This window comes from Podarcis liolepis, assembly GCF_965112155.1.
Source record: "Podarcis liolepis genome assembly, chromosome: 6".
Classification (NCBI taxonomy): domain Eukaryota; kingdom Metazoa; phylum Chordata; class Lepidosauria; order Squamata; family Lacertidae; genus Podarcis; species Podarcis liolepis.
Window position 1 is genome coordinate 85402567 of NC_139559.1, and position 26982 is coordinate 85429548.

At 44.0% G+C, this 26982-nt stretch overlaps 1 protein-coding gene across 2 annotated transcripts in view; it reads left to right on the forward strand.

Annotated features, from left to right (window-relative positions):
- BRINP3 (BMP/retinoic acid inducible neural specific 3) overlaps nucleotides 1–26982 on the forward strand; it is a 257252-nt gene that overhangs the window by 19592 nt on the left and 210678 nt on the right. For both annotated transcript variants that reach the window (XM_083506770.1, XM_083506771.1), the window contains exon 2: nucleotides 13222–13507. In XM_083506770.1, the coding sequence (XP_083362896.1) occupies nucleotides 13272–13507 (236 nt within the window). In that variant the 5' untranslated portion in view covers nucleotides 13222–13271. The remainder of the gene's footprint in view (nucleotides 1–13221; nucleotides 13508–26982) is intronic.

A 26982-nucleotide genomic window follows, 5' to 3' on the forward strand; every position in this document is an offset into this window, starting at 1 on the left:
TCAGTGCAATTTTCTCCAAATCTATAGCTGTTTGCATGCCATTTCCCCTAATGTATGCATTTTTGCAAAGCTATTTTTCCTAATGTAATGCATTTTTTAATTCTCGTTTCACAAATACATACATTTTTATGCACACCTCACCCCATCAGATGCATTTTAGACATATTATTTGGCTGGAAAATTGCATTGCAAAATTCGGAGAAGTATGAATTTCAATGAGGGGCTCTGTTTTGGTTCTCATATTGTGTAGGACAGTGTGAATCAGGTAGATATACTTTCAAATGAGAGCCGAATCAAATTTTGCCTCTTCCCCAACCCAAGGCCAGCTCTGGCTGTCTATTGCAACACACACAGCCCTCCAAATAGTGTGACTAAACTTTGAAACAGACAATGGCTTATTAGCAAGGGGCGAGAGACAAGTTTTCACAAGAGCAGGTAAGCTGTAAATAAGGATTTGTTATGTTCATCCATGAGAAGAAATAGGAGGCACTGGTCTTGCTGAAGGATGCTAGTACAGTATGGGCTTCTAGGGATTTTAACAACTGCTCTGCAAAAACTAATCTTGTTACACTTGATAAGAGTGTGTGGCTGACTTGGCTTCCTTCCTAAAGCAAGAGAAGGCCTGCAATGCCATTATTTTCACTCTTCATTACTTCGGGAACATTGCTCACACTTTAGCAAACCTCTCTTTTATCTAAAGCTGAGAAGATTTATCCCCCTGGGTTTGCCGCTCAATCACCAGAGGCAGATTTTTTTTAAAAAAGAAGGAGGAGGAGGAAAGTCATCTTCTACCTCTGGAACCCGATAAAAACAACATTTTACAAGCTTCACTAAACCCACAAATGGAAAGCATGTTGCTGACATTAATAAATTAATTCCCAAGAAGCTGCTCAGCAATAAGAACCTTGGTTTTATTTAAGGGGGTGGGCATAGAAACATAGAACATACCCTTCAACATTTCTTAGGTGAAAATAGGGGCATCCTATTCCATAGTAACAATAATTTTATTACTTGTACCCCTCCCATGAAACTGGGTTGTCCCAACCACTCTGGGCAGCTTCCAACATATATAAAAACCATAATAAAACATTAAGTACAGTGGTGCCTCGCAAGACGAAATTAATTCGTTCCGCAAGTCTCTTCGTCTTGCGAGTTTTTCGTCTTGCGATGCACGGTTTCCCATAGGAATGCATTGAAAATCAATTAATGCGTTCCTAGGGAAACCGCCTTCAGACCAGGTCCAGGGACAGTCTGTCCCTGGACCTCTTCTGAAGGCTGGGGGAGGAACAATGGCTTTTCTTCCCACCCCCAGCATTTTAAAAAACCCCGGGACAGCGGAGGACTTCTCCGCTGTCCGGGCGATCTTAAAATGCTGGCGAACGGCATTTTAAAATCGCCCCGGGACAGTGGAGGACTTCTCCGCTGTCCGGGGCGATTTAAAAGCCCCTGGGAAGGCAGGCAGGGGGGACAAAGACTTTTGCCCCCCGCCAGCCTTCAGAAGAGGTCCTGGACCTCTTCTGAAGGCAGGCGGGGGGCGAAAGTCTTTGCTCCCCCCCGCCTGCCTTCAAAAGCCCTCCAAGACAGGCAGGCAGGGGGGAGCAAAGACTTTCGCCCCCTGCCCGCCTTCAGAAGGTGTCCCCTGCACCCCGCCCGGCTTCGGAGCACCGCTCCGAAGCCGGGCGGCGGCAGGAGGTGTCCCCTGCCCCGCCGCCCGGCTTTGGAGGAGCCTTCCGAAGCCCGGCGGCGGGTGGAGGTGTTCCCGCCCCGCTGCCCGGCTTCAGAGGAGCCTTCCGAAGCCCGGCGGCAGCGGGAGGAGGTGTCCCCGCCCCGCCGCCAGGCTTCGGAGGAGGTCCGAGGACAGTGGGGAAGACGCGCTGCACTTCCCCGCTGTCCCTGAGATTTCCCTATGGGCTGTCATCTTGCGAAGCAAGCCCATAGGGAAATTCGTTTTGCAAAGCGCCTCCAAAACGGAAAACCCTTTCGTCTAGCGGGTTTTCCGTCTTGCGAGGCGTTCGTCTTGCGGGGTACCACTGTATTTTAAAACTTCCCTATACGGATGTCTTCTAAAAGTTGTATAGTTACTTAATCTCCTTGGCTTGGGAGACGCATAACCCCATACCCTCCAAATTTTCTCTTATGAAAATAGGGAAATCCTAAGGGGACATGGGTGGCACTGTGGTCTAAACCACTGAGCCTAGGGTTTGCCGATCAGAAGGTTGGCAATTGGAATCCCCACAACAGGGTGAGCTCCCGTAGCTCGGTCCCAGCTCCTGCCAACCTAGCAGTTTGAAAGCACGTCAAAGTGCAAGTAGATAAATAGGTACCACTCCGGCGGGAAGTGCACTGCTCTGGTTTTTCCAGAAGTGGCTTAGTCATGCTGGCCACATGACCCGGAAATACTGTCTTCGGAGAAACGTTGGCTTCCTTGGCCAGTAAAGCGAGATGAGTGTTGCAACCCAAGAGTCGTTCGTGACTGGACTTAACTGTCAGGGGTCCTTTACCTTTTTAAGGACAAGCAGGATGTTCCAGGATCAAATCAGAAACTGGGATGGCTTCTGTAAATCTGGGACTTTCCCTGGGAAATAAGGGCAGTAGGGGGTCTGACAGAATGTTTAAGGATTGGAAGATGGCTGCGAAGGAGAAGATTCTGAGAAATTGTAAAGGAGGCAAAAAGTATCAATCTAGTTTGGGAACCAGGTTCTAGAAATGGCCACGCACGCAGGGGTCAGCAAACTTTTTCAGCAGGGGGCCGGTCCACTGTCCCTCAGATCTTGTGGGGGCCGGACTATATTTTGAAGAAAAAAATGAACAAATTCCTATGCTCCACAAATAACCCAGAGATGCATTTTAAATAAAAGCACACATTCTACACATGTAAAAACACGCTGTTCCCGGACCATCCGTGGGCCAGATTTAGAAGGCGATTGCGCCGGATCCGGCCCCCGGGCCTCAGTTTGCCTACCCATGAGCTAGATGCTTGAAAGCAACCCACAAGCAGGGAATGAATGGAGCAAATCTGTCAACATTTTGATACTCACAGAGTCATATTTTGATGTGTGGATAGTTTAGTATACATGCATAGACAAGAACCTATATTCTTCTGGTGGGATTTTTGCAACTCTGAGTATGACTCAACTCAGTGTTTTTTTTAGGGGTACTCTCATTTAGACTCAAGAAAATCACCATTTTATAGTTCAAATTGGGGGAAATAAATACAGTAAATGGACAAAAGTACAAAGATTCACAAAATGTTTAGGGGTATGCGTCCTCCTGCGTCCCCCAAGAAAAAAAAAGCACTGACCCAACTCATATGTGCTTTTCATCACTTGATGAGTGCAACATTTCAGAGAGAAGATCACAAAGGAAATTTCTACACAAATATATCCTACTCTGAGTACGGCTTGGTTGGCTATAACTCAGTAAATTTTATTTTTAGTAGACTTGCACAGCAAATAGGACTTGGAAAATTAAAGATTTGGGTAACATGGATTTAAACTCAAACATGTGTTGACGGAAATTATAATCAACTGGATATCCTGGTTGCTTCTCATATATATATATATATAGAGAGAGAGAGAGAGAGAGAGAGGATAGTGTTTTCAGGAGCATTTTGAATGACCATTAACACTAAGTCCAAAGAGTCCTGCACCACATTCTTTTATAATTAATATTTTTACGTACGATACCACCTTTTTAATTCATGCTGTCTTTTTTCTACTCATTTTTCTACTTATTTGGACAAAAGCCATCCAGATATTTGATTTATTATGCACCGCATAGTACTAGATTCTACCAGGTTACAGCCAAGCCTGCACTATTTGACACCACTCATTTCAAGGTCCAGGAAAGAAAGATATGAGAAAATGCTGCATACCCACACTAATCAATTTTCTTGTGTTAACTCTATGGATTTGAACTAAAACAGGAGAGACCCATTAGTCATCATTATAATTTAATGGCCTGGAACATTTTGAGTCAATAAGCGCACAGAAGAGTAAACTCTGCCTATTATTGCACTCTTGTAATTTAGAAAGTGACATGATCTTTTCATGAAAAGTTAATTTAAAAAGTTCAGTGTTTCATGTCTGAGGCACATTTCCCGGTGAAAGCAACCATAAAATTTCAGGTTTCAATGCTCTGCCAGTATGTAATGCATCTAGATTTTTCTATTAGCAAAAGCGTAGCTCCAATGGAAAATAATACCTCTTTGGGATGTATCCTAATTATGTGGCTTGTGGGAAAAGGGAAAGTTTACCTTCCAAGTTATAAGGGCAACCTAATAATCAAAATGCACATGTAGAGAGTTTTTGCAATTTTCCAGGCTTAATTTCAAGAGGTTGTAAACAACCACTTTCCTGAATCCAGCAGTTGCCAGAACCAGGTCTATAAGGTCCACACCAGTCAAATTTTGGCTGCAGTGGAGTCCTTATACTTTCAATATGTTAGAAGAGCCAAAAAGTCCTGCGGCAGCTTAAAGACCAACACATCTATAGTTGTAGGTGTGGGGTAGGGTCTACTCAGGGTCTATACCTGAAGGAGCGTCTCCACCCCCATCATTCTGCCCGGACGCTGAGGTCCTGCTCCGAGGGCCTTCTGGTGGTTCCCTCACTGCGAGAAGCAAAGCTACAGGGAACCAGGCAGAGGGCCTTCTCGGTAGTGACGCCCGCCCTGTGGAACACTCCCCCATCCGATGTCAAAGAGATAAACAACTACCTGACATTTATAAGACATCTGAAGGGAGCCCTGTTCACGGAAGTTTTTAATGTGTGACATTTTAATGTATTTTTAATCTTTGTTGGAAAATGCCCAAAGTGGCTAGGGAAGCCCAGCCAGATGGGCGGAATACAAATAATAAATTTATTATTATTATTATTATTATTATTATTATTATTATTATTATTATTATTATTACTACTACTACTACTACTACTTCATCTGACATATGCAGGGGTTGTCTGACTGGTTTTATATAGATGATTCCCCCCCCCTTTACAGTGGGAAATGTCCAATAAAACATACGTCGGGCATCATCAGTCTGGTGCCCTCCAGGTGTTTGCACTGCAACTTCCCTCAGCCCCAGCCGCCATTTCTGTGCTGGCTTGAATTGATGGGAGTTGCAGTCCAAACACCTGGAGGGCACCAGGTTAGGTGAAGGCAGGTGCTGGCAATGCACATAACATCATAGCTGTCAACTTACAGATTTGAAAATAAGGGACCAGCAGCCTTGAAAATAAGGGATCAGCAGCCAAAATAAGGGATTTTAGTCAACCACCAGCCAAACGAAGCCTCAAGTGGTGGTTCCTACAGCGCAGCAACGCAGCAAAGGGGATGCAGCAAGGAAAACCACCATCACCTCTCCGCTGGGAAGCGCTGAGCAAAGGCGAGTCCCCAGGCAACGCGGCCGATTTGATCGGCACAAAGCATGCAAGCTCCACCCCCCCCAGTCATTCTTAGACTCCTTATTGGGTGAGCAACGCAGCCAAGCAACACAGTTGGAGCCTCCCTCCTCCCTGGCCAGCAGGAAGGGAGGGAGAGGAGCTGCTTCCTTTGAAACCCGGGAAATTTAAGGGACATCATCAATAAGGGACAGCAGCGGGAAACGGCGCTGGGAAAAGGGAGTTTCCCGCCAAATAAGGGGCGGTTGACAGCTATGCATAACATTCCTCATCAGAGCACAAATGAATGAAAGGCAAAGCAGGCAGAGAAGAGCAGCAAATGCTTTGCCACAATGCATTTTTAAAAAAAACATATTTAAGGTGTTTATTTTTGCCTCAGCTGACTGCTGTGGTGCTGCATTTGCAATTCTTCCATAGTTATTTGCAACACTTCCTTAGGGATATCAGAGTCAAACTTTCCAGAATGTTTTGTTGTACGATAAAGAAAATCAGTGCAATTCAAAGGAATTAAGCATATGTTAGGGCTGCCATACGTTCAGATTTCCCCCCCCATAAATTGAAAAATTACAGCTTTAGGGACGTGTGTGTGTGTAATATAATTTTGGAGGTGTCCTGTTTTTTACTTTTTGAAATATGGCAATCCTAACTGTGTTCCAGGGAATCCTATGTTTTCTTAGATTTAAAAGCTTATCAGGGGTTCCTCAAAGAGAAGATTAGTAATGGCTGACAAGGGTGAATGAAGGGCAGGTGATAAATACTAGGTAAAAAGGTAAAGGACCCCTGGACAGTTAAGTCCAGTCAAAGGTGACTATGGGGTTGCGGCTCTCTTCTCGCTTTGAGGCCGAGGGAGCCAGCATTTGTCCACAGACAGCTTTCCGGGTCATGTGGACAGCATGACCAAACTGCTTCTGGTGGAACGAACACCGTGACGGAAACCAGAGCGCACAGAAATGCCGTTTACCTTCCTGCCGCAGTGGTACCTATTTATCTACTTGCACTGGTGTGCTTTCAAACTGTTGTTGTTGTTGTTATTATTATTATTATTATTATTATTTAAATCTTATTTTACAGTGTGCAGTCACAGGGAGCCATTAGTTGTGTTCTAGGCTATGTTCTTCCTTTACACAAAGCAATGGTGAGATCCAACAGCTACAACCAGCACTGGCATGAAAATGTGTTGGAGGTGGCTCAGCAGAAGAAAATGTTCCCTGAAGATAGAAACTCTGAGAACTGCTGAAGCTGGAAGGCCTGAGCAAAATTATTAATAGTTATTCTTTGTTCCTTAGGCAGCAAGAAAAGCTTAACTGTTCCTCCTGCTGCATTTCCAGAACACCACAAATGTATTCAGATTTTATGATGAGTCTTGTTCATTATGTATTATGGAGCCCTGCCTGGGTCAATCAGTTTCCTGCAGTCAATCCACTTATATTTTATCCCCATGATTTTTTAATATTATGAATATCCTGTCCAGAGGAAGTGCAATAATCCTATTTATTGAACTCTAGTGGGTTTTTGTTTTGTCTTGTCTAGAATGGAGCAATAGTCAGGAGACATAAAGCTACTATATCTTGAATATTTTTGTGTCGGAAATGTGCGTAGATAAAAGTGGCATTCATTGTCAAGTTCAAGTTCCCAGCAGGAGCCTGATACAAATGATTATAATTGGTAGTGCCCTATTTAGGTGTGAATTAGTGGGAAGTTTTTCTTCATCAATAGATTCACTAGAGAAAAGGCTATCACACGGCAAGACTTCATTAAATAAATGCCATGCTGCTCCAGTTTCAAGTTAACCACTGCATTTTTTTTATTACACCAAGGAAAATTTGTGTTTCTCAATGCTACTACATTACAATGGCTTGTTGCATTCTTAACTTGAGTTTATTGTGTGAACAGGCGGAGTCCCCCAAACCCTGGGCGGCCCCCATGTGGAATAACGACTCAAGACAACATGCTATGGGATTAAAATTGGCCACAACTTTATTATGTTTCAGATGTGGGTAGACCTTGGCTCAGGCATTGGGCGTTTATCCCTCCCAGTCCCCCGCCGGGGATCTGGGGAACATCAGGATTATCCAGAGTGGGGGGGGGGATAGGCTGACTCTGGAGAACATATGTTCAAGTAGAGAGAGCCTGCCCCCGTTATGCCATTGTCACAGGGGAGAGCAATGTCAGCCTCTTGGTGTACGGCCAAATCCTCCCATCAAACAACCCCTTTAACAGGGAACCCTGGTATTGCCAGCACAAAGAGAAGGGGGGCACGAGTCACCGCTACACGCCCACCCCCAATTTAGGGAAGATAGACTGAAGGTTTCCGCCCAAGGCCTGATACCACCAAAGTTGTGACGTTTTGCTATGGGAAAGGCAGACCTGCCAATGCAGGAGAATTCCTTTTCGGCCCTTCAACAGCTACTTTGATGTAGCAGCTCCCCCATACCTGTGGAAAAAAGGTTAACCTGCAAAAGAAGTCTTAACTGAGGGGTGGGTAGGGTGGGAGAAGCTCTGGAGCCAACTGACGCTTTGCAGGTAAAATCCTCCCCCTATTGTGTGGGCAGGGTGGTCCCTCCCCCTACCTGGCCTGATCACCTTGGCAACGCCTCCCCAGGCAGGATTGGGCAACTGGCTGAGGTAGGCGGAGACCTCCAGGTATCCCACCTGGGGAAGGCGAAGCCAAGCCTGTGCTAATGGTGCTGCATAAGGTCCAGGGGGCTGCGCATGACCACGCAAAGGGCACCCCCTATTTAATGTGGGGAGCGGCCATTCCTACAGCTGCCTTTCTATCATTGCTGACTTTGGGGAGCCAGGGTATCAGAAGGGCTCCATGGGCCAGATTGTGGCATTTTTGGCACTGCAGAAGCGAGTCCCCATGCCGCGTTACGCCAGTTTAGCACAGCGCATGGGGACTTGCCGAGTGGGCAGCACAGTTTGGGGGTGGCTCGTGGGCCAGTTAAATGACCCCCGGGCCTTAGGTTGCCTACCCCTGATTTAGACCAAGCCAAGACACATCTGGGGCTTCTTTTTGGCCACATAGGTAACTTGTAGGAGGCAGACAGTCATACTGATCCTCATAGTATTGAATTGAGAATCAAACAGGAAGTAAAACTGCAGAAGGTGAGATTTGAAGAGATTACATGGGGGATTGAAGGAAAAAGAGATGAAGGGTTTGCAAAAAAAGAGGCCCAAATGGAAAGCTGTGTTTTAAAATGTGAATGCATGGACAGAAAAGGTGACTCAAGTAGAATCTAATTCGAGCAGTAAGGAAGGTTAAGGGGCAGGTAGGAAACACAGATGGTAATCTTGGATTTAATTAGGCAATTGATACTCACGGTGTGGCCTGTAGAGAGGAAAGTGTTGAGAAAGAAGGGGATATTAAGGAGTCAGATTATGAAGTGTAAGAAGCTGAAAGGGAAGATGAAGAGAAAGACGAAGGTAGTGAAGAAAAGACAGTGCCAGTCCAGAATGCTTTGCCACCTGAGGTGGAGACCCCTGTTTTAAGGCCAATATTTTAAGGCATTGCTTCAGCTTTAAGACACCAGTTCTTGCCTTCATCTGGCTCCAACATACCACCACCTGGAAAAGGTCACTTCACCTTACAGAATCAACCATTAAAAATAGTATAAAATGATCTGAAATGATGGTGGAAAATATCAAACAGGCTTCTACCATGCCTCTATACCAGAGTTGGTAGCCTATTGCCTTCCAGATGTAGCTGAACACCAGCTGCTATCAGACTTACATCCAGTGACCAAGAGTGATGGGAATTGTAGTCCCACAAAATCCAGAGAGCCAAAACTTAGCTGTCCTTGCTCTAGAAAATGGAATCAAGTGGTTTTGATGAAAAGTTTCAGATCTATAACCTGAATTTTCCTAAATCTCACAATTGGCTTTCCAGAAGGTATTATGTTAGCACCTTGACTACCATACATAGAGTCTTTATTCTTCACACACCAACATACTTTGTTTAAATATGCAGCATGCAACCCGAAGCACGTCTACTCAGCGGTACATCTCATTGAATTCAGTGCAATTTATTCCAGTGTAAGAATGCCCAACACTGCAGTCTTAAACTGAATTCCATGCAAATACTACATCACCTGTTCTACCACTATTTCCTATTTTTGTAAACCATATTTTAAATTTAATTTTCAGGTAAATTACAACTATTTTCGTGAGCTGGTTAGATTCACTTACCAGAAGGTAAGCTCCATTGAACCTAAGAAGGACTTACACCTGAGTAAACATGCAAAGGGAGCATGCACTTTGCTTATATCCCAAGCACACATTGGATATGGATTAGATATGGTGGTGATGTATGAAGCACAATACCATTTTACATTTGGGCAAAAAGCTTGCTAGGAATGTCTACCTTTGTTAAATCAGTCATTGGTGATTCTAGATAGCATTCCACTAGTGCAGAATGCCTATTATTTCTTAACCTTTGCAAATCTCCCCATGCTTATTTACATTGCAATGTATGGGTTATTTGCATCTCTTTTGATTTTGCTATTTCAAATGCATGTCAGAGACAAACACTGTATCTATTACCGTTCCTTGTTTTGGGTCAGACTATCCTATCTGGCATGTTGCAATCTGGCATGTCTTGACAGCCCTGACAAGTTTGCCCCAATATACTGGTTAGCTTTGGGATATGTATGAAACCAGCGGAATAGCAAGCATACCATGTTTTACTAGTTAGCTGTGTACTGCTTTTTGACAAATGAGGAGGATTCGCCAAATCATTATATCAAGCAATCATGCCATCTGTTGTTTCAGTCCAAGCTCTTTTAGCATTTATTTCTATTGCAGTTTTAAAAAAAGGGCTGCCACTTAAAAGCTTAAAAGGGAGCCTGTGTGGTGTAGTGGTTAAGAGCGGTAGTCTCGTAATCTGGGGAACCGGGTTCGCGTCTCCGCTCCTCCACATGCAGCTGCTGGGTGACCTTGGGCTAGTCACACTTCTCTGAAGTCTCTCAGCCCCACTCACCTCACAGAGTGTTTGTTGTGGGGGAAGAAGGGAAAGGAGTATGTTAGCCGCTTTGAGACTCCTTAGGGTAGTGATAAAACAGGATATCAAATCCAAACTCCTCCTCCTCCTCCTCCTCCTCCTCCTTCTTCAAGGCTGGACATGGAAGGAATAGCATAACAAAATGTGTGTCAGAAAATATCTTCATATGTTTTGAATTCTCCGCCATCCCCACCCATACACGCCCTCCCATCAGATGTCAAGGAAATAAACAACTACCGGTATCTGACTTTTAGAAGACATCTGTTTAGGGAAGGTTTTAATGTTTGATGTTTTATTTTGTTTTTAATATTCTGTTGGGAGCCACCCAGAGTGGCTGAAGAAACATACATCATCATCATCATCATCATCATCATCATCATCATCATCAATATATTCCTCCTGAGTTTGGGTCCGGCTTATAATGGCCTGCAATGTTACCATGACTACTCCTTTTCTCCAGCCCACAGCTCCCTCAGCTCTCAGCAGTGGTCATAATAGGAAGGGTCCACAGGGAGACTCTGTTGAAGCTTTGATACTTTCCTGAAGCCTGTGCACCAGCCTCCAGAACATCAGGTACCATGGGAAATGTAGTTCCCAAAACCTAATCAGGAACCAATGGAACTACATTTTCCATGGTGGTTGTAGCAGCATCTAGGCCAGGTCCTAATGGAGTCCTAGTGTGAGCATCCGCTCACCAACAGCATGAAGGGGTGATGGATGAATCCTGTGTTTGTGTAAGCCAGGCTTCCTCAACTCCCATGATCCCTAGCTAGCAGGACTAGCAGCCAGGGATGATGGGAATTGTAGTCTCAAAACATCTGGAGGGCCGAGGCTGAGAAAGCCTGGTGTAAGTGTTTAGAGGCATAGAGGTCCTTGTTCACATTGGATAGTTCATATATGTAACAATTAAGTGTACGTGAACATGAAGTTCACTCTCACCATGTGTATAAGCTACACGCTTCCAAAGGATGTAAAACATTTGGCCTTCAGTTACAGTTTAATGGCTCCTTAGAAGAGCTGATAAGAAATCTCAAGGAAGAATACATCCTCTGCTAATGTATTCATGTTAGCTTCATGGCGGTGGAGCCCATTCCTAATCTGAAAACGTAATCCTTCTAAAATTATATTCCCATTTTAATTATCCAAGCCTTTTTTTAAAAAAAAGGATCAGGTTTTATTTTTAATGGTATCACTTAAAAGGTCTTCCTACCCACATTATTGAAGTTTTATAGCTCCTCAACACATTCCAAGCCATTTCAAATCAGTGTGCTGCAAAAATTGGTGTTTTAATTCACATTACAAATATGTTGCCAACATAATGCTTCTCACCTGCTCCATTGCAAACATGGTACAAATATTGAAGATTAGGTTGGACAGGATTCTGGGAATGGCAGCCTTCATCTGCCTGAATAGTTTAAACAAACACAGCTTCTGCTTGCATCCTGATTTGTTGTTATTATACCACACCATTTTTCTCCAAGGAGCCATCCATGGTTATCCCCTTCCTCATGTGATCCCCCCACAACATCCCTGTTGCAACTGGCCCAAGATCAGGGAGTTTCATAACTGATCAGGTAATTGAACCCTGCTCTGCCAGGTCCTGCTCTGACACTTTAACCACTATGTTGTTGTTGTGTAGTCGTTGAGTCATGTCCGACTCTTCATGACCCCATGGACCAGAGCATGCCAGGCACTTCTGTCTTCCACTGCCTCCCGCAGTTTGGTCACACTCATGCTGGCAGCTTCGAGAACACTATCCAACCATCTCGTCCTCTGTCGTCCCCTTCTCCTTGTGCCTTCCATCTTTCCCAACATCAGGGTCTTTTCCAGGGAGTCTTCTCTTCTCATGAGGTGGCCAAAGGATTGGAGCCTCAGCTTCAGGATCTGTCCTTCCAGTGAGCACTCAGGGCTGATTTCCTTAAGAATGGATAGGTTTGATCTCCATGGGACTCTCAAGAGTCTCCTCCAGCACCATAATTCAAAAGCATCAATTCTTCGGCGATCAGCCTTCTTTATGGTCCAGCTCTCACTTCCATACATAACTACTGGGAAAACCATAGCACTATACCACAGCGATAAATAATCTGCTTCAAATTGAACAGTCATAGACAGTTAAGGTAATAGCATGCACACACTCTCTGCACATTCTTGCAGTCATTCCGCCACACATGTGGATGCAAGTATAAGCACATTCAATGCTCATGGTTGATGGATGGTTAAAGATAGGAAAAGGAAGAGAATCACCCTTTCCTCTTTTCCCCACTGCCCTTTGCCAGCTGTTTCTTTAACTTGGAGATAATAATAACACAGCAGTACCTTGGTTCTCAAACGCCCTGGTACTCAAACAACTTGGAACCCAAAAACTGCAAACCCGGAAGTAAGTGTTCTGGTTTGCAAACTTTTCAAACATGCTGCATTTTGAGTGAGACGCTTCCATTTTGAGTGTTACACTGAAGTCTGTCTGTTTTTGTGGCTTTTTTGTTTTGTTTTTGTGACTGTGTAGAACCCAGTTCAGCTATTGATTGTGTGACAGCCGTACATTTTTTTTTTATTGCTTTCATTTAATGGATCAATGGTCTCGTAAGATAGCAAAATACATGTTAAATTGCTGTTTTAGGGGTTGTTTTTAAAAGTCTGGGGCGGATTAATCCATTTTGCATTACTTTCTATGGGAAAGCACACCTTGGTTTTGGAATGCTTTGGTTTTGGAATGGACTTCTGGAACAGATTGAGTTTGAGAACCAAGGTACCACTGTAATAATTTCTGCCGGCTGTGCTAGAATGACCAGTGTGTGCTAAACTAATTTCCTGTGTGTCTTTGTCTAGGTGTTAAGGGACAGCTAGGAGAATGAAGACTCTAAGTCCCCAGCGGAAGCATGATATGGCGATGCAGTGCTGGTGCTGAATTGTTCTCTCTGATGGCTCTATGGGAGTGGATAGCCCTGAGTCTTCATTGCTGGGTTTTAATGGTCGCTGCTGCTTCGGATCAGCATGCCACAAGCCCCTTCGACTGGCTCCTTTCAGATAAGGGACCCTTCCACCGCTCTCCGGAATACACAGATTTCGTGGACCGAAGCCGACAGGGATTTAGCACAAGATACAAGATTTACAGGTACGAAACAAAAGGGATGGTAATTTCAGAGGGTGCTCTTCCGGGAAATGTTTAGAAACGACACAAGGGCACTTTAAGAAAGAAAGAAAAATCACAGATGGGGAGAACCAATGGGTAGGTCTGGTTTCAATCCAAAAATATACACCAAGGTTCCTTTTCATGTTGGGAATAGCTGTGCTGCCTATTGAAAGTGAAAGGAGGTGATTGATTAAAGCGAGATCTGAAGGTGACCACCTGTTGACGAAATCTTTCAGCTTGGTTGAAAAGCTAATTTTAACTCCTGGTTTTCACTCAGCTTGCATTTTCTTCCTGAATTGCAGGAGATTAATGAGGCACAGTTCAGAGGTAGAGTACGCGTGTTTACTTGTACGTACAGCATTCCCAGAATCGTGGAAATGTAAAGTTGGAAGGGACCCCAGAGGTCTTCTATTGCAGCCCATGTCAATGTAGGTGCCAATGGAGGCTTCCCTTGAAATGTAAACAGAGGCAGTTTTTGTCGGGACTGTGGTGGAGAATGAGGTTAAATTTCCCCACACTCAGTCCCAAGGTTCTATGGCTAATACTTGCATAACAAACGCAAACATAGAATCATAGAGTTGGAAGAGACCACAAGGGCCATCGAGTCCAACCCCCTGCCAAGCAGGAAACACCATCAGAGCACTCCTGACCTATGGTTGTCAAGCCTCTGTTTAAAGACCTCCAAAGAAGGAGACTCCACCACACTCCTTGGCAGCAAATTCCACTGTCGAACAGCTCTTACTGTCAGGAAGTTCTTCCTAATGTTTAGGTGGAATCTTCTTTCTTGTAGTTTGGATCCATTGCTCCATGTCCGCTTCTCTGGAGCAGCAGAAAACAACCTTTCTCCCTCTTCTATGTGTCATCCTTTTATATATTTGAACATGGCTATCATATCACCCCTTAACCTCCTCTTCTCCAGGCTAAACATGCCCAGCTCCCTTAGCCGTTCCTCATAAGGCATCGTTTCCAGGCCTTTGACCTGGCTTTCAGATAAGCATCACCTGATGCATATCTGTCTGCCATGCACTCACCTGATATAAGTACAGAAGCCCTGAAAGAAAAAAGCAAAAAGCGCCCTTCAGCAAGAATTAATGTGCTTGCTGTAATTACATAGTCTCGTCAGAAAATGAGAATATTAATGATGCATCCTGTGTGTTGTTTTGATGAGAATAAATAATATAAATAATGAACCATGCTTTATACATTGAAAGTGTTATATATATTAGCAATAATAAATGCTATGAAATGATCTTGGCTTTAAAAAGAGAAAACTATGACAAGCAGGAGGGATGCCTATCTCTGTGTCTTTAATTATTGACCCTGGCGGACTCCTCTTTGCCAGTCGAAATAAGGAGCTGCAACTATAGAGCGTGGAAGAAACAGATTGGCAATTTCTGTCACTTGACCAATTTATGGCCGTGAAATCATTTGAACAGGTGGTCCTTTATTTGCTTCAGATTGTTTTGCTGTCATTCCAGCTTTTTCAGCTATTGGGTCCATAATAAGGGGCAAACACTTGCCTTTTCATCCTGTTTGTGGCTCCATGCAAATTGCTGCTGGTTCTTAAATACAGGTTTGGGGAGAAGGTCTGAAGTTTGTTTTGTGTTATGAATATTTATTTTCCTGTGCTGCTTCTCTGTGCACCAGAGGGCACTGTGTTGCAGGTCAATTTTGCATTAGTTTGTGTTGCCGTAGGCCAACACATTGTGAGGTCTGTTGCACATTAACTGTGATGATGAAATATGCATTGGGGGTGTTTGGTGAGCTCAACGGATCAGAGGAGGCGATTGCTATTAGCCGGGGTTTAAAAGCCTGCTGTCAATGCCAATCATCTATTTATTTATTTTGGCAGAGGAGGGGAAAATAAAAGTGATAATATATAAAGCCCGAGTCAGCATATTTTACTCCCCTTTGTTTTTATATTGCTCAACGAAACAGAAATATATCCATTGCAAAATGCAACAAGAATGATTCCCATTGCTTCTGGTTTCAGTACTGTTAACTATGCCTGAAAGGGCCACACATTGCATTCTGCATTCTAGGGTCTATATCACTGCTGTTTCTTATACCCCACAAAAAGCTGCCTCTGAAAATTGCAGGACCCTCCAGAATAATGGAGAGCTGCAGCCAAAGGGAGAATCAGTTCATGGATGTGTTTACATGCACACCTGACCACATGTACAGAAGCTCTTTGGGGCAATTTGTACAGCAGGAAGCTTGGGTGCAGCTAGGGAAAACCTATACACATTGATTAAACACTATATGGAGAGGGGGAAGAAGATAGAGGTACAAGGTGGATGCGGGTTCTTTTTTCACTTTCAAGTTGGTCACATGGGGATTCTAAGAAAATGTTGCCAAGGTGCAAGACCTTGTGTGAAGAGCTTCACAGTGAAAGAGTGTAAGAATTTAAAAAAAAGAGTTTTGAAGGGAAAATGTCCCATTGCCACCTTTTAATAAGGTAAGCACAGCACAAACAACCAATATTTATTTCATTCTCTTCACATGCGGTTTCAATGCACTACGCCCACTTGAATTGCCAGAAAAGTCGTGTGTGAAAAGTTTGGCATAGCACAAGACTTCACCGTTTTTCCCTCCGGCAATGTTCTAACTCCCACTTCAACTCTTGGCTAGTTTTCCTTGTATATGTATTATTTACACTTGCACCATACCCTCCAACATTTCTCTGATGAAAATAGGAACGTCCTAAGGAAAAGCGGGACATTCTGGGATCAAATCAGAAACTGGGACGGTTTCTGTAAATTAGGGACATCCCTGGAAAATAAGGACACTAGGGGTCTGTTGCACCTGCCCCGCCTTTTGGCCTGTTTTGTTCATTTCTGATTCCTATAATTTGCTCAGTTCTCCCCTTTCCCCATGGTGTTTGTGTGTGTATGTGTTCAATATATATTTCTTTTCTGCTTTAAGTTACCATTGTTGGGGGCCAGACTTTGGAGACTCCTATTAAAGCTGATGTTTTCATTCATCCATAACTAGAAGTTTCTGCAAGTAAAGTTTTTGAATGTTAAAGTTTGGACATTGGTTTAATTTCCAAAGAAGGGTGTCAGTCATATATATGATTTGAGCTTCTTAGCTGTGATTTTGCTACCCTTCCTTCAACACATCCCATACTCCAGAATTGTTCTTTCAGAGAATGTGCAACCTCACCCAGACTGGATACTTCAGGGCCACCTCTGGACTATTTTGGGTTTCTTCAGGGGTTTCCTGTAGGGTTGCAGGCTTTTTTCTCAGACGTTGCCTTCCCTTGGTCTGAATTAGGTAGGATCCTGAGATCCAAACTGGGTGGGTTTTGTGATGCTGTAGGGTTAGCACAGAGAAGGAGGCATTCCAAAGTCATTGTAGGCTCATTGATCAAAACCGGAATCTTGCAAATTATCCAGTCTAACCATAATATAGCTGATTGTCCTAATGTTTGCTGAAAAGGCATTTTTTCTTATTCCCTCCATTCCATTGGAATTTCATTGACTGAAATGGAAAGCTTTAGGAAAACAGCATAGGCACGAAGCTGAGAATGTCAGATAATGGTGAGTAACAGATAATAGTGATTAACAGTGCTTGGAAGGGAAATGCAGTTTGTCATGTGAACTCGACAAATGTAATTGAGAGAGGAAGGAATAATATAACTGCTACAGGCTTACTGAGAAAGCAAACTCTACTCGGTCTACGCTTTTCAAAGAGGACTGTTAATGTACTTTGAGGCTGCCCTGGGAAACAGCTAACTTCTCCTGTGGCTGACTATGCATTGCATTCCATTTATGGGGCCACTGAGAGAATCAAGATTATAAATGTGCTTGAAGGGAAACCTGTTCAGCTTTCACCAGAGCTTCCTCAGTTAGGGAATAAATAGCAGAAACAGTCCCATCTGCTTTTCCCACCGATTTTTCAGCAATCCGTAAATTGCTTTTGGCTAGCGTCAAAATGGGCTGCTTTCCTATAGAGATTTGTTTCTGTGGGCGAAAAGGTAATATAGTCAGGGGCCATCATCACTCTCCTGAAAGGAAGATCTGTCCCTTGAATGCAGAATGCCCTCATTTCAAATTGATTCTGTCACACATCAGAACGCATGGAAAACTCATTCTCCAGAAAGCTTGTGGAGAATGTTGAAGATGTGAGGGCCTCTTCTGACATTACTGTTGCAGCAGAGAAGCTGCTGTAGGATGGCGTCTTCCTGATTCATAAAGGTTATGTTGGGAACTCTAGCACAAACAATAGCAGCTCCTTCCCATGCCAGCTTCCCCCACCTCCTGAAACCAGACCAATACTGACTGTAAAACCATAAGAAGATGCCTACTGGATCCAACCCAAGGCCTATCTAACTCAACATCCCATTTTCCACAGTGGCCTATGGGAAATCCACAATCAGGACATTGGTACGATAGCACCCCGACCACTTGTGATTCCTCAGCAAGTGGCATTCAAAGGCCTGGTGCCTCTGATCCTGGAACTAATATATAGCCATCATGTCTAGTGACAACTGAAAGCTTTACCGTCCACAAATTTGTCTAATCCCCTTTAAAAGCTAAGTTGGTGGCTATCGCCCATCTTGTAGTGATATAAGAAGTGATAACTTGTGATGCTGGGAGCAAAAATGCTGTAGTAGATATGGATTGTCAAGGAGCTGTCAAGGAGCCAGATCATCTGCAGGGCGCGCACGCGCGCACACACACACAGAAGGCATGGAAGGCAAATACTGTAGCTTTTTCTTAGCAGAAAAAACAACATCAATGTCTCTGGTTCATCTTAACAATGAAGGCATTGCTGAAACTAACCTCTAGGCATGCCCCTGCCCTCTACTCTCTCACTCTGGATCCCTCCCAAGCAGATGAAGGCCATTGAATGGGTGAACTCTTCCTCTGGGCCTGTCTGGCATGTTGCTCAACAGCATGCTGGATCCTCCTTGAGCGGGAAGTCAGAGAGGGAAGAGAGTCTCCTGACCTCCCTTTATGTCTCAAGTCTCTGGCTTCTATCGGCTCCCAGCTCATCCCTTCTGCTGACTGCCCCTAAGTATCCCACCACCAGGCTCCAGGCTCTAAGGGGTCGTCTTCAGAGCCCTCCCGGGGGCTCTTGGGAGGCAGATGCCCACAAGTCTTCTTCATCCAAATTAAATGGCAAATTAAATTTTGTGAATATATAAATCTGGCAAGACTCACAGCATTCATAAGGGGACAATCAGACCAGAAATTATTAAAAGAATGGGGATGTGCTAAAGAGTATACGAAAAAACATTGCTCTGGAGGAAGCATATTGGTATGTAATGAATGATGCTTTACAGGGTTAAAGAAAAAGAAAAATGGTGTAAAAAAGTACAAAGATGGAAGTAATCTACATTAAACACAACAATTAGCAAGAGTAAAATTTTTGAGGTCTTAGAACAAAGGAAGGAAGTCAATATGTGTATATGTATGTAATGACGAGATTAGAATGGTGATATGGTTTTATTTGTAGATGTGTGCTTTTTCTCCTTTTTTGTTTTCTTTTTTGTGTTCTGTTTTTCTTTCTTGTTTGTATAGTATTATTTTGGATTCAATGTTTGTAATTTTTGTTATAATTTTGCATTGAAAATAAAATATATATTTTTTGAAAAAGTCTTCTTCATCCAGCCAGTCCAAGCCCTCCCTGGGGTAGGGGCTCTTGGGCTAGCGACTCCCACCACTCCACATCCAGCCAGTCCCTGACATGAACCTACCAAGGTCATGTCTGACACCCAAGGTCCACCACCAAGGTCATGTTCCTACAAGACTCAGTATGCCTACTGACACATTTATAATAGGCCTCTCAGGTATTATTAAAATGTAAGCACGTTGGACGAGTGGCACCAGTAGGAGTGAAGCCATTTGTCTCAGGTGGCAGATGCAACCGCCTGACCCTGCCGTTGTGCCATTGTCACACCCACCTGGGCTTCACCCGTGTTGCTACCACTCCTCTGTTGTCCTCATCACTGCTGCAGTGTCATGGCAGCAGCACGGGCGCAGCAGGTGAAGTTGGGAAGACAGGACTGGCAGCAATACAAGCATGACAACAGGGTGCCAGGAACCCAGCCTCCAGCTCGACAACACAGGGAGCGTAGTTAGTTAGAAAGAATGATTTATTGCTCAAGTACACAGATAACTCCGGGTGGCATTAACCCAACTGCCGCAATCATGAATTATGATGACTCTTCTGAAGAGTCACTCCCTTCCGCTAATTTAAACAGAACGTATGACCTTTACATCTCTGCTTCCGCCAGCGGTCAAACACCCTCCCCCAGCAACAACTCTGTGGGCTCATTGGATCCCCTCCAATTTCTTCCTGAGAAGACGGACTGCCAATCTTCTCTTCTTCACCTTTTTCCTCCCCCTGAGAGGCCTGGCAGAGATTCTGCTCACTCGAGATAGTTCCCTTGGCATTCCTAATGGCGGGGAAGTTGGCCCTCGGCTAATCTCCCCTTTTCTTGTTGTTGTTGTTTAGTCATTTAGTCATGTCCAACTCTTCGTGACCCCATGGACCAGAGCACGCCAGGCACTCCTGTCTTCCACTGCCTCCCGCAGTTTGGTCAAACTCATGTTCGTAGCTTCGAGAACACTCTCCAACCATCTTGTCATCTGTCGTCCCCTTCTCCTTGTGCCCCCAATCTTTCCCAACATCAGGGTCTTTTCCAGGGAGTCTTCTCTTCTCATGAGGTGGCCAAAGTATTGGAACCTCAGCTTCAGGATCTGTCCTTCCAGTGAGGGCTGATTTCCTTGAATGTATAGGCTTGATCTTCTTGCAGTCCATGGGACTCTCAAGAGTCTCCCCCAGCACCATAATTCAAAAGCATCAATACTTTGGTGATCAGCCTTCTTTACGGTCCAGCTCTCACTTCCATACATCACTACTGGGAAAACCATAGCTTTAACTATACGGACCTTTGTCAGCAAGGTGATGTCTCTGCTTTTTAAGATGCTGTCTAGGTTTGTCATTGTTTTTCTCCCAAGAAGCAGAGATCTTTTAATTTCATGACTGCTGTCACCATCTGCAGTGATCATGGAGCCCAATTGTCTACTTCCTTCACTGGAAGCTGGCTGAGCTGGCTCATTCATGACACCAGGGCAGGGCAATTGTTGTCCTAGCTCTGCAGGGGTGCAGTGTGGGGGCATGTTACCTACAGCAGCAAAACATCTTGAGCTGCCCCTGGGCACCAGACCAACCCCAGTGCAATGTCTGGTCTTGTAAGCATGTTCACTTGAACATGTTTGCAAACCTCCCTTCAGTGAAAAATTGGAGCCTTCAATCATAGAGAGGCTTGTAGGTGTGTTCAGCTGAACATAATTATAAGATCCTTTCAGATTTTGGTGCTGAATGTTGCGGGATTGGAGGTGGAGAGGGTCATGCTGTCATGCACATCCCCATGTCTCAAACATTTCAGTAATATTTGAAGAGAGCTACTGCCACATTAAGGAACACAGGTGGCGCTGTGGGTTAAATCACAGAGCCTAGGACTTGCCGATCAGAAGGTCGGCGGTACGAATCTCTGCGATGGGGTGAGCTCCCGTTGCTCGGTCCCTGCTCCTGCCAACCTAGCAGTTCGAAAGCACATCAAAGTGCAAGTAGATAAATAGGTACCGCTCCAGCAGGAAGGTAAACGGCATTTCTGTGTGCTGCTCTGGTTCGTCAGAAGCAGCTTGGTCATGCTGGCCATATGACCCGGAAGCTGTACGCCGGCTCCCTGGGCCAATAAAGCGAGATGAGCGCCGCAACCCCAGAGTCAGTCACAACTGGACCTAATGGTCAGGGGTCCCTTTACCTTTACTGCCACATTAGGAACTGTAGTGTTTGTGTTCTAACATATTCCACATGAATAGGGAGCAGGAAAAAAGAAAACAGCTTGCCACCAGAGCTGGAGAGGAGTGTCTTAGATAGTGCTGTGTCATCTGTGTTGGTTTAGCCCCAAAGAATGGTCTGAACATTCATTAATAGCATGCTGGGAAATCCCCAGCATCTGGTATGCTAGCTCTGTCCTAAAGAGTGTTTGTGTGCATTAACCTATTTTTTCCTATAAATTTCATGCCCACTGTTCATTTCAGTAACTTGCCACAGGAACTGGAGCTTAACTCAAATATAGACCTTTCCTTTACCCCTGCACTTGTAACAGGTACCCATGCAATGAAAAAGAATTGGGCTGCCAATCAAGCACAGAGCTAATTGATCTGAGTTCACTGATTTCAGCTGACTCAAACATGTTTAATGGAAGCATTCCTGGAAGTAAGCCCTGTTGAATTCAGTAGGACTTAATTCTGAATCTCCATGGTTTGGATTGCAACATGAATGAATGAGTGAATGAAATTCATGAGACAATGTGCATTCTTGATAAATATGCATTCTTACCTTTATTCTTTTGAATGCTATCTTTTTAATTTTAAATATAAGTTGACCTGCACTCAGGGCAGGATAAAGAACCAATGATGGGGTTTTGTGTGTGTGTGTTTTTTGTATATCAAGTTATATTTTAAAGGTTCTTTTAATGTGTAACTTCATTTCCCATAGGTTGATAATGATTAATAAGGTCAGCTGCTGTAAGAATGTTTATTTAGAACTGATTATAGATGTTTGTCCACTCTTGGGATTGCAAAGATGCAAGCTGTGAAACGAGGCCATTATTGCTCCTTCTTTGAGGATTTTAGATGTGTGACTTTGCTCTCCCCATTTGGCATTCCCTTTCATTTGCTTTTCAATGCCCTGTCTGTTCTATCATTTAAGATTCAGGAAGAGGTAATAAGGACAGTCACATTCAGCAGAGGAAACTATCACTCAGGGCATTTATCTCCATCTTTGCAGTGATCCCCCCCCCCTTTTTTTTGGTGTGGGGAGCCTAATTTTCAGATTCATCTGATGCTGTTATGTTTTTCCTGCAGTTATGTCAGCTGTCACTTTAAAATAGCATTGCTATAATTTTGAAGAACTCTATTGTTTCATGCTTTTTGCTTCTCTGAGTGGTAGGGAGTTCTAGGGCAGGCTTTTACAATTAGTTGCCTTGCGAGATAAGAGTCCTGAAGGGGTGTGTGTGTGTGTGTGTGTGTTTTGTAATACTGGTTTGTTTATAAACTGAGCAGCAGGAAGGTTCAGACAAACACCTAGATGGTCAGCATTAGTCTGAAAAAGAAGCAGCAACACATTCTTGCACCTCATCGAGGCTGCAAAATCTGGACTTCTAGATCTTGCCTGGCCAAATTTTCTGTTCAGAACTGTCTCCTTCCTACAGGTCTGTGTGGTATAACCTGCATTCTTAGCACACAGAAGCCCAATTCACACAAAAGTCCCCCCAAAGAGGCTCGCTGACAGCAGAAGCCTCCAGCTGACTGTAGCAGCTATCAGTTCTGGCAGTTGCAACAGTTACCCATGGAAAGATCCCTTCCAGCCCTCTTTCAGTGCAATTACAATCACCCATCTGTTTCCCTGGTCATCCCCTAGCATTGCCTGCTTGCTTCTTTCAACAGAGAAGAACAAGGGTATCTTTGCAGCTGTAGAAAGGAATCAGTATTCCTTGTTAGTGACCAATACACAAAGCAGATGCACTACACTCTTATTATAACATCAGGGTTTCCAGACTGTATGAAGATAGACTTAGCACAGGTTCGATTTTGGCAGCAGGGAGATGTGAACATAAGAGTTCTGCTGCATTAGGCTGGTGACCCATCTAGTCCAGCTGTGGAGTTAGCACATATCCATCAGGGTTAGTACTATGGCTGTTCACTATGCTGACGACAATGTAGTGGATGACCTCCACACCATCCTAAATATCTTCGCAGAAGTTTACAGAAAGCTTGGCCTATTGCTCAACATCCAAAAAACCAAAGTGCTGCACCAACAAACACAAAGCAACCCCTCTGCAGTGCCACAAATCCAACTCAATGGTGTAACGTTGGAAAGTGTCAATCACTTCTCCTACCTGGGCAGATATCTTTCCACAAAGGCCAAAACTAATGTCAAAATCCAGAATCGCCTGAGCTCTGCGAGTGCAGCTTTCTCCCGATTGAAGTGCAGAGTGTTTGAGGACTGGGACATTTGCAGGGAAACCAAAATGCTTGTTGACAAAGCTATTGTACTACCAACCTTACAGTATGCTTGTGAAACATGGACCACTTATAAAGGCCATCTCCAGCTCCTTGAAAGATTTCATCAACGGTGTCTCCGAAAAATTTCACACATCACTTGGGAAGACAGGCAAACTAATACCAGTGTACTGGAAGAAGCAAAGATCACCAGTGACAAAGCAATTTTTCTTTAACATTAACTTTGTTGGACTGGTCATTCGGTTCAGATGTCTGATTATCTTCCAAAGCAACTACTCTATTCTGAACTTAAAAATGGAACACGTAATGCTGGTGGTCAACAAGAGAGATTTAAAGACTCTCTTAAACCAAATCTAAAAAAAGTAGGATAAACACTGACAACTGGGAAACACTGGCCTGCGAGGGCTGCAATTGGAGAACAGCCTTTACCAAAGGTGTCCTAGGTTTTGAAGATGCTCGAACTCAGGGCGAAAGGGAGAGACACGCTAAGAGGAAGGCATGTTTGGCAAACCCTCAGCGTGATCAACTCCCGCCTGGAAACCTATGTCCCCACTGTGGAACGACATGTGGATCCAGAATTGGCCTCCACAGTCACTTACGGACTCACTGTTAAGACCGTGTTCATGGAAAACAATCTTACTTGGCTACGAATGATCGCCAAAGAAGAAGATAGCTTCATATTCCATGAGTGTCTAATTTTATTCTCAGGCCATCCAAGTTGAAGGCTATCACTTCATTTTGTGGGAGCTAATTTCATAGTTTAACTGTGTGTTTTGTTTGTCCTGAATCTCCCAACATTCCTCCTCCTAGATATCCACAAGTTCTAGTGTTCAGATATTTTAAGATGGCCATCATATCACTCCCAGTCTTCTCTTCTCCCACATAAACATACTCAACTCCCTCAACCACTGACTTAGTTTCCAGATCTTTTATCATCTTGATTGCTCTTCTCTGCACACGTTCCACTTTGTCTACATCCTTCTTACACTTTTCTCTATCCAGATTCTCCACACTGTGCACAAACGTATACTTTTCTATTGTTTTTGTCCCTTACTTGTCTTTTCTCTATACTAAAAAGTCCCAAAGGCTGCAAAATTTCTCCACAGGGGAGCTGCTCCATCTACTCCCTCATCCTGGTTGCCCTTTTCTGGACCTCTTCCAGCTCTACAATATCCTTTATTCTCCGTTTCACCATAAATTTGGCTTGTACTAACACCATTGATAGCAGAAAAGGGGAGAATTTCCCCACACCTCTATTAGAGGTGAGGTGCTTAATCCATAGAATTTTGCTATAAGGTGTGGGTTTGCATTTGAAAGCCTTCTTTCCCCCTGTGATGCACAGGTGCTGCTGGGAGAGAAGTAGGGTCCTGAGTAGGTGAGATTGATCGGCATAAGAAAAACCAGATACCAGAGTAAGAGTAGACAGGCTGAAGATGGAAGCAGGAGTTTTATCAGACCTGGTGACTGAGGGAGGGACCAGATAGAAAGGACTATGGGGCAACAAGTGAAAATAATCAAGAGGTCCAGGGCGAGGAGTGTGGGATTCAATCCTTGTAGCAGTCAAATACAACATTCCTTGTTTGTCTAGAGTGGACACAGACAGGAGGATGTTGATCCAGCCAGTTGAATTTCCTGTTACACCTTGTCTGGAGCATTGTGCCCTTTCATGTGACCAGGTAAGTGGGTGTGACCCTTGTAGGCCTCCCAAAAGGTCCAGTCACTCAGCCATCTTCCTCTTCTTCCTCTTGATACCATGCTTTCTTGATACTGATGTATTTTGCTGTCTGCTGGCTCTCAGCCACCAGGACACGGGCTCATTCCCATATGGGATGAACTCAAACCCTCTTCTGTAACTCTAAGCTCAAGCCTGCCTTCAGGGACCCAATGGTGAACTGAATGTGAGTAAACTTCTTATTACTTTTTTAAAAAGACTGTTTGTCTTTATTCTTTTTCGGAGGGATAAAAGGGGACTTGCCAGGAACCAAACCCAATCTGAACATAGCCAGATTGGATTGCTTAAATAAAGAGATTCAAGTGAATCTATCAACTATCTTCCTGCTATATATTGTGGAATGTCACTCTGCTGCTGACTCAGAAGCGTGAGCGAGGAAGGATACTATTAAATCAATATATCCTCTCCTAGTAGCTACAGCAGTCCTACAAGGAGAACCATTTTTTTTGCTAGAAGAGTAAGGTTCCAAAGACAGAGACTTGCTTATAGGCTTCCTCCCTCCCTCAGGCTGTTGGGGTTTTTTGCTACTGGCTTTTGCCATGGTGTTTTTATGGCATGGCTGTTAGTTTTGTCCATTTATCACCATGGATAGCTCAATTGGTTAGAGGATGGTGCTGATAACACCAAGGATACATGTTTGATATGGGACAGCTGCATGTGCCTGAATTGCAGGGGGTTGAACTAGATAGATGATCCTCAGGGTCCCTTCCAACTCTACAATTCTATGATCTGCGCCCTTTTTGTGGTGAGTATTGGGTGGATAGTGCTGTCTTTTAGTTGGCTCCTTGTGGGTAAGGGAATGGCACAACCAGTTGTACGCTTCCTGTATATGAAAGGTTCGTCAGTCAAAATATCTATCATTTCCTTTCCCCCCCTTTAGGTCTTTGTCATTTCCTTCTGGCATAATTGGTTTTAAGGCAATGGTCAATGCCTCTGAATCCAAATCTTTGTTATCTTCCTTGGCTTTGATTGATTTCTTCTGGAGGCACTGATATTGTATGCTGGTCACGGGCTGTTAGTGTCTAGCTTCTAATGCATTAGTAACACTCTTAGCAGACAAGCCAAGTTCCTTACAGTGAAGACCTTTGTGAAGCAAAACAACAGTCCCCTCCTCCATTAATTTCTGGGTTCTCAGATTCCCAACATGCTTGTTACTGAAGGTAATAGCACTCTGCCAAAAGCAGCAGGAGCTCAGCAGACCTCCTTGCTTTTTAATACACCCGATTTTACACAGTACTCAAAGTTGTTTTGACCACCAGTCCTTCCTTAGATTTATATAAACTCTGGGCCCAGCATGAAAACAACAGAGCAGACAGGGCAGTTGCAGCTGCCCTGAATTCTTTGGTGACGTTGGGCAAGCCTTGCTCTCTCAGTATCCTATCTATAGTATCATTCCTTCATGCATGCTGATTTGGAAAAGCAAAATGGGCACACCCCAAAATCAGCTAGTTATTTCTACAGTTGAGAATGCAGAAAACCAATCTGTAAATGAAAAGGAAATGAATTAAACCTGTATACCTGAAGGAACATCTACACCTTATCATTCAGCAGGGATGCTGAGATTCAGCTCCAAGGCCCATCTGGCAGTTCCCTCACTGTGAGAAGAGAAATTACAGGGAAGCAGGCAGAAAGCCTTTTTGGTAGTCTCACCTGCTTTATGGAACGCCCTCCCAGCAGAT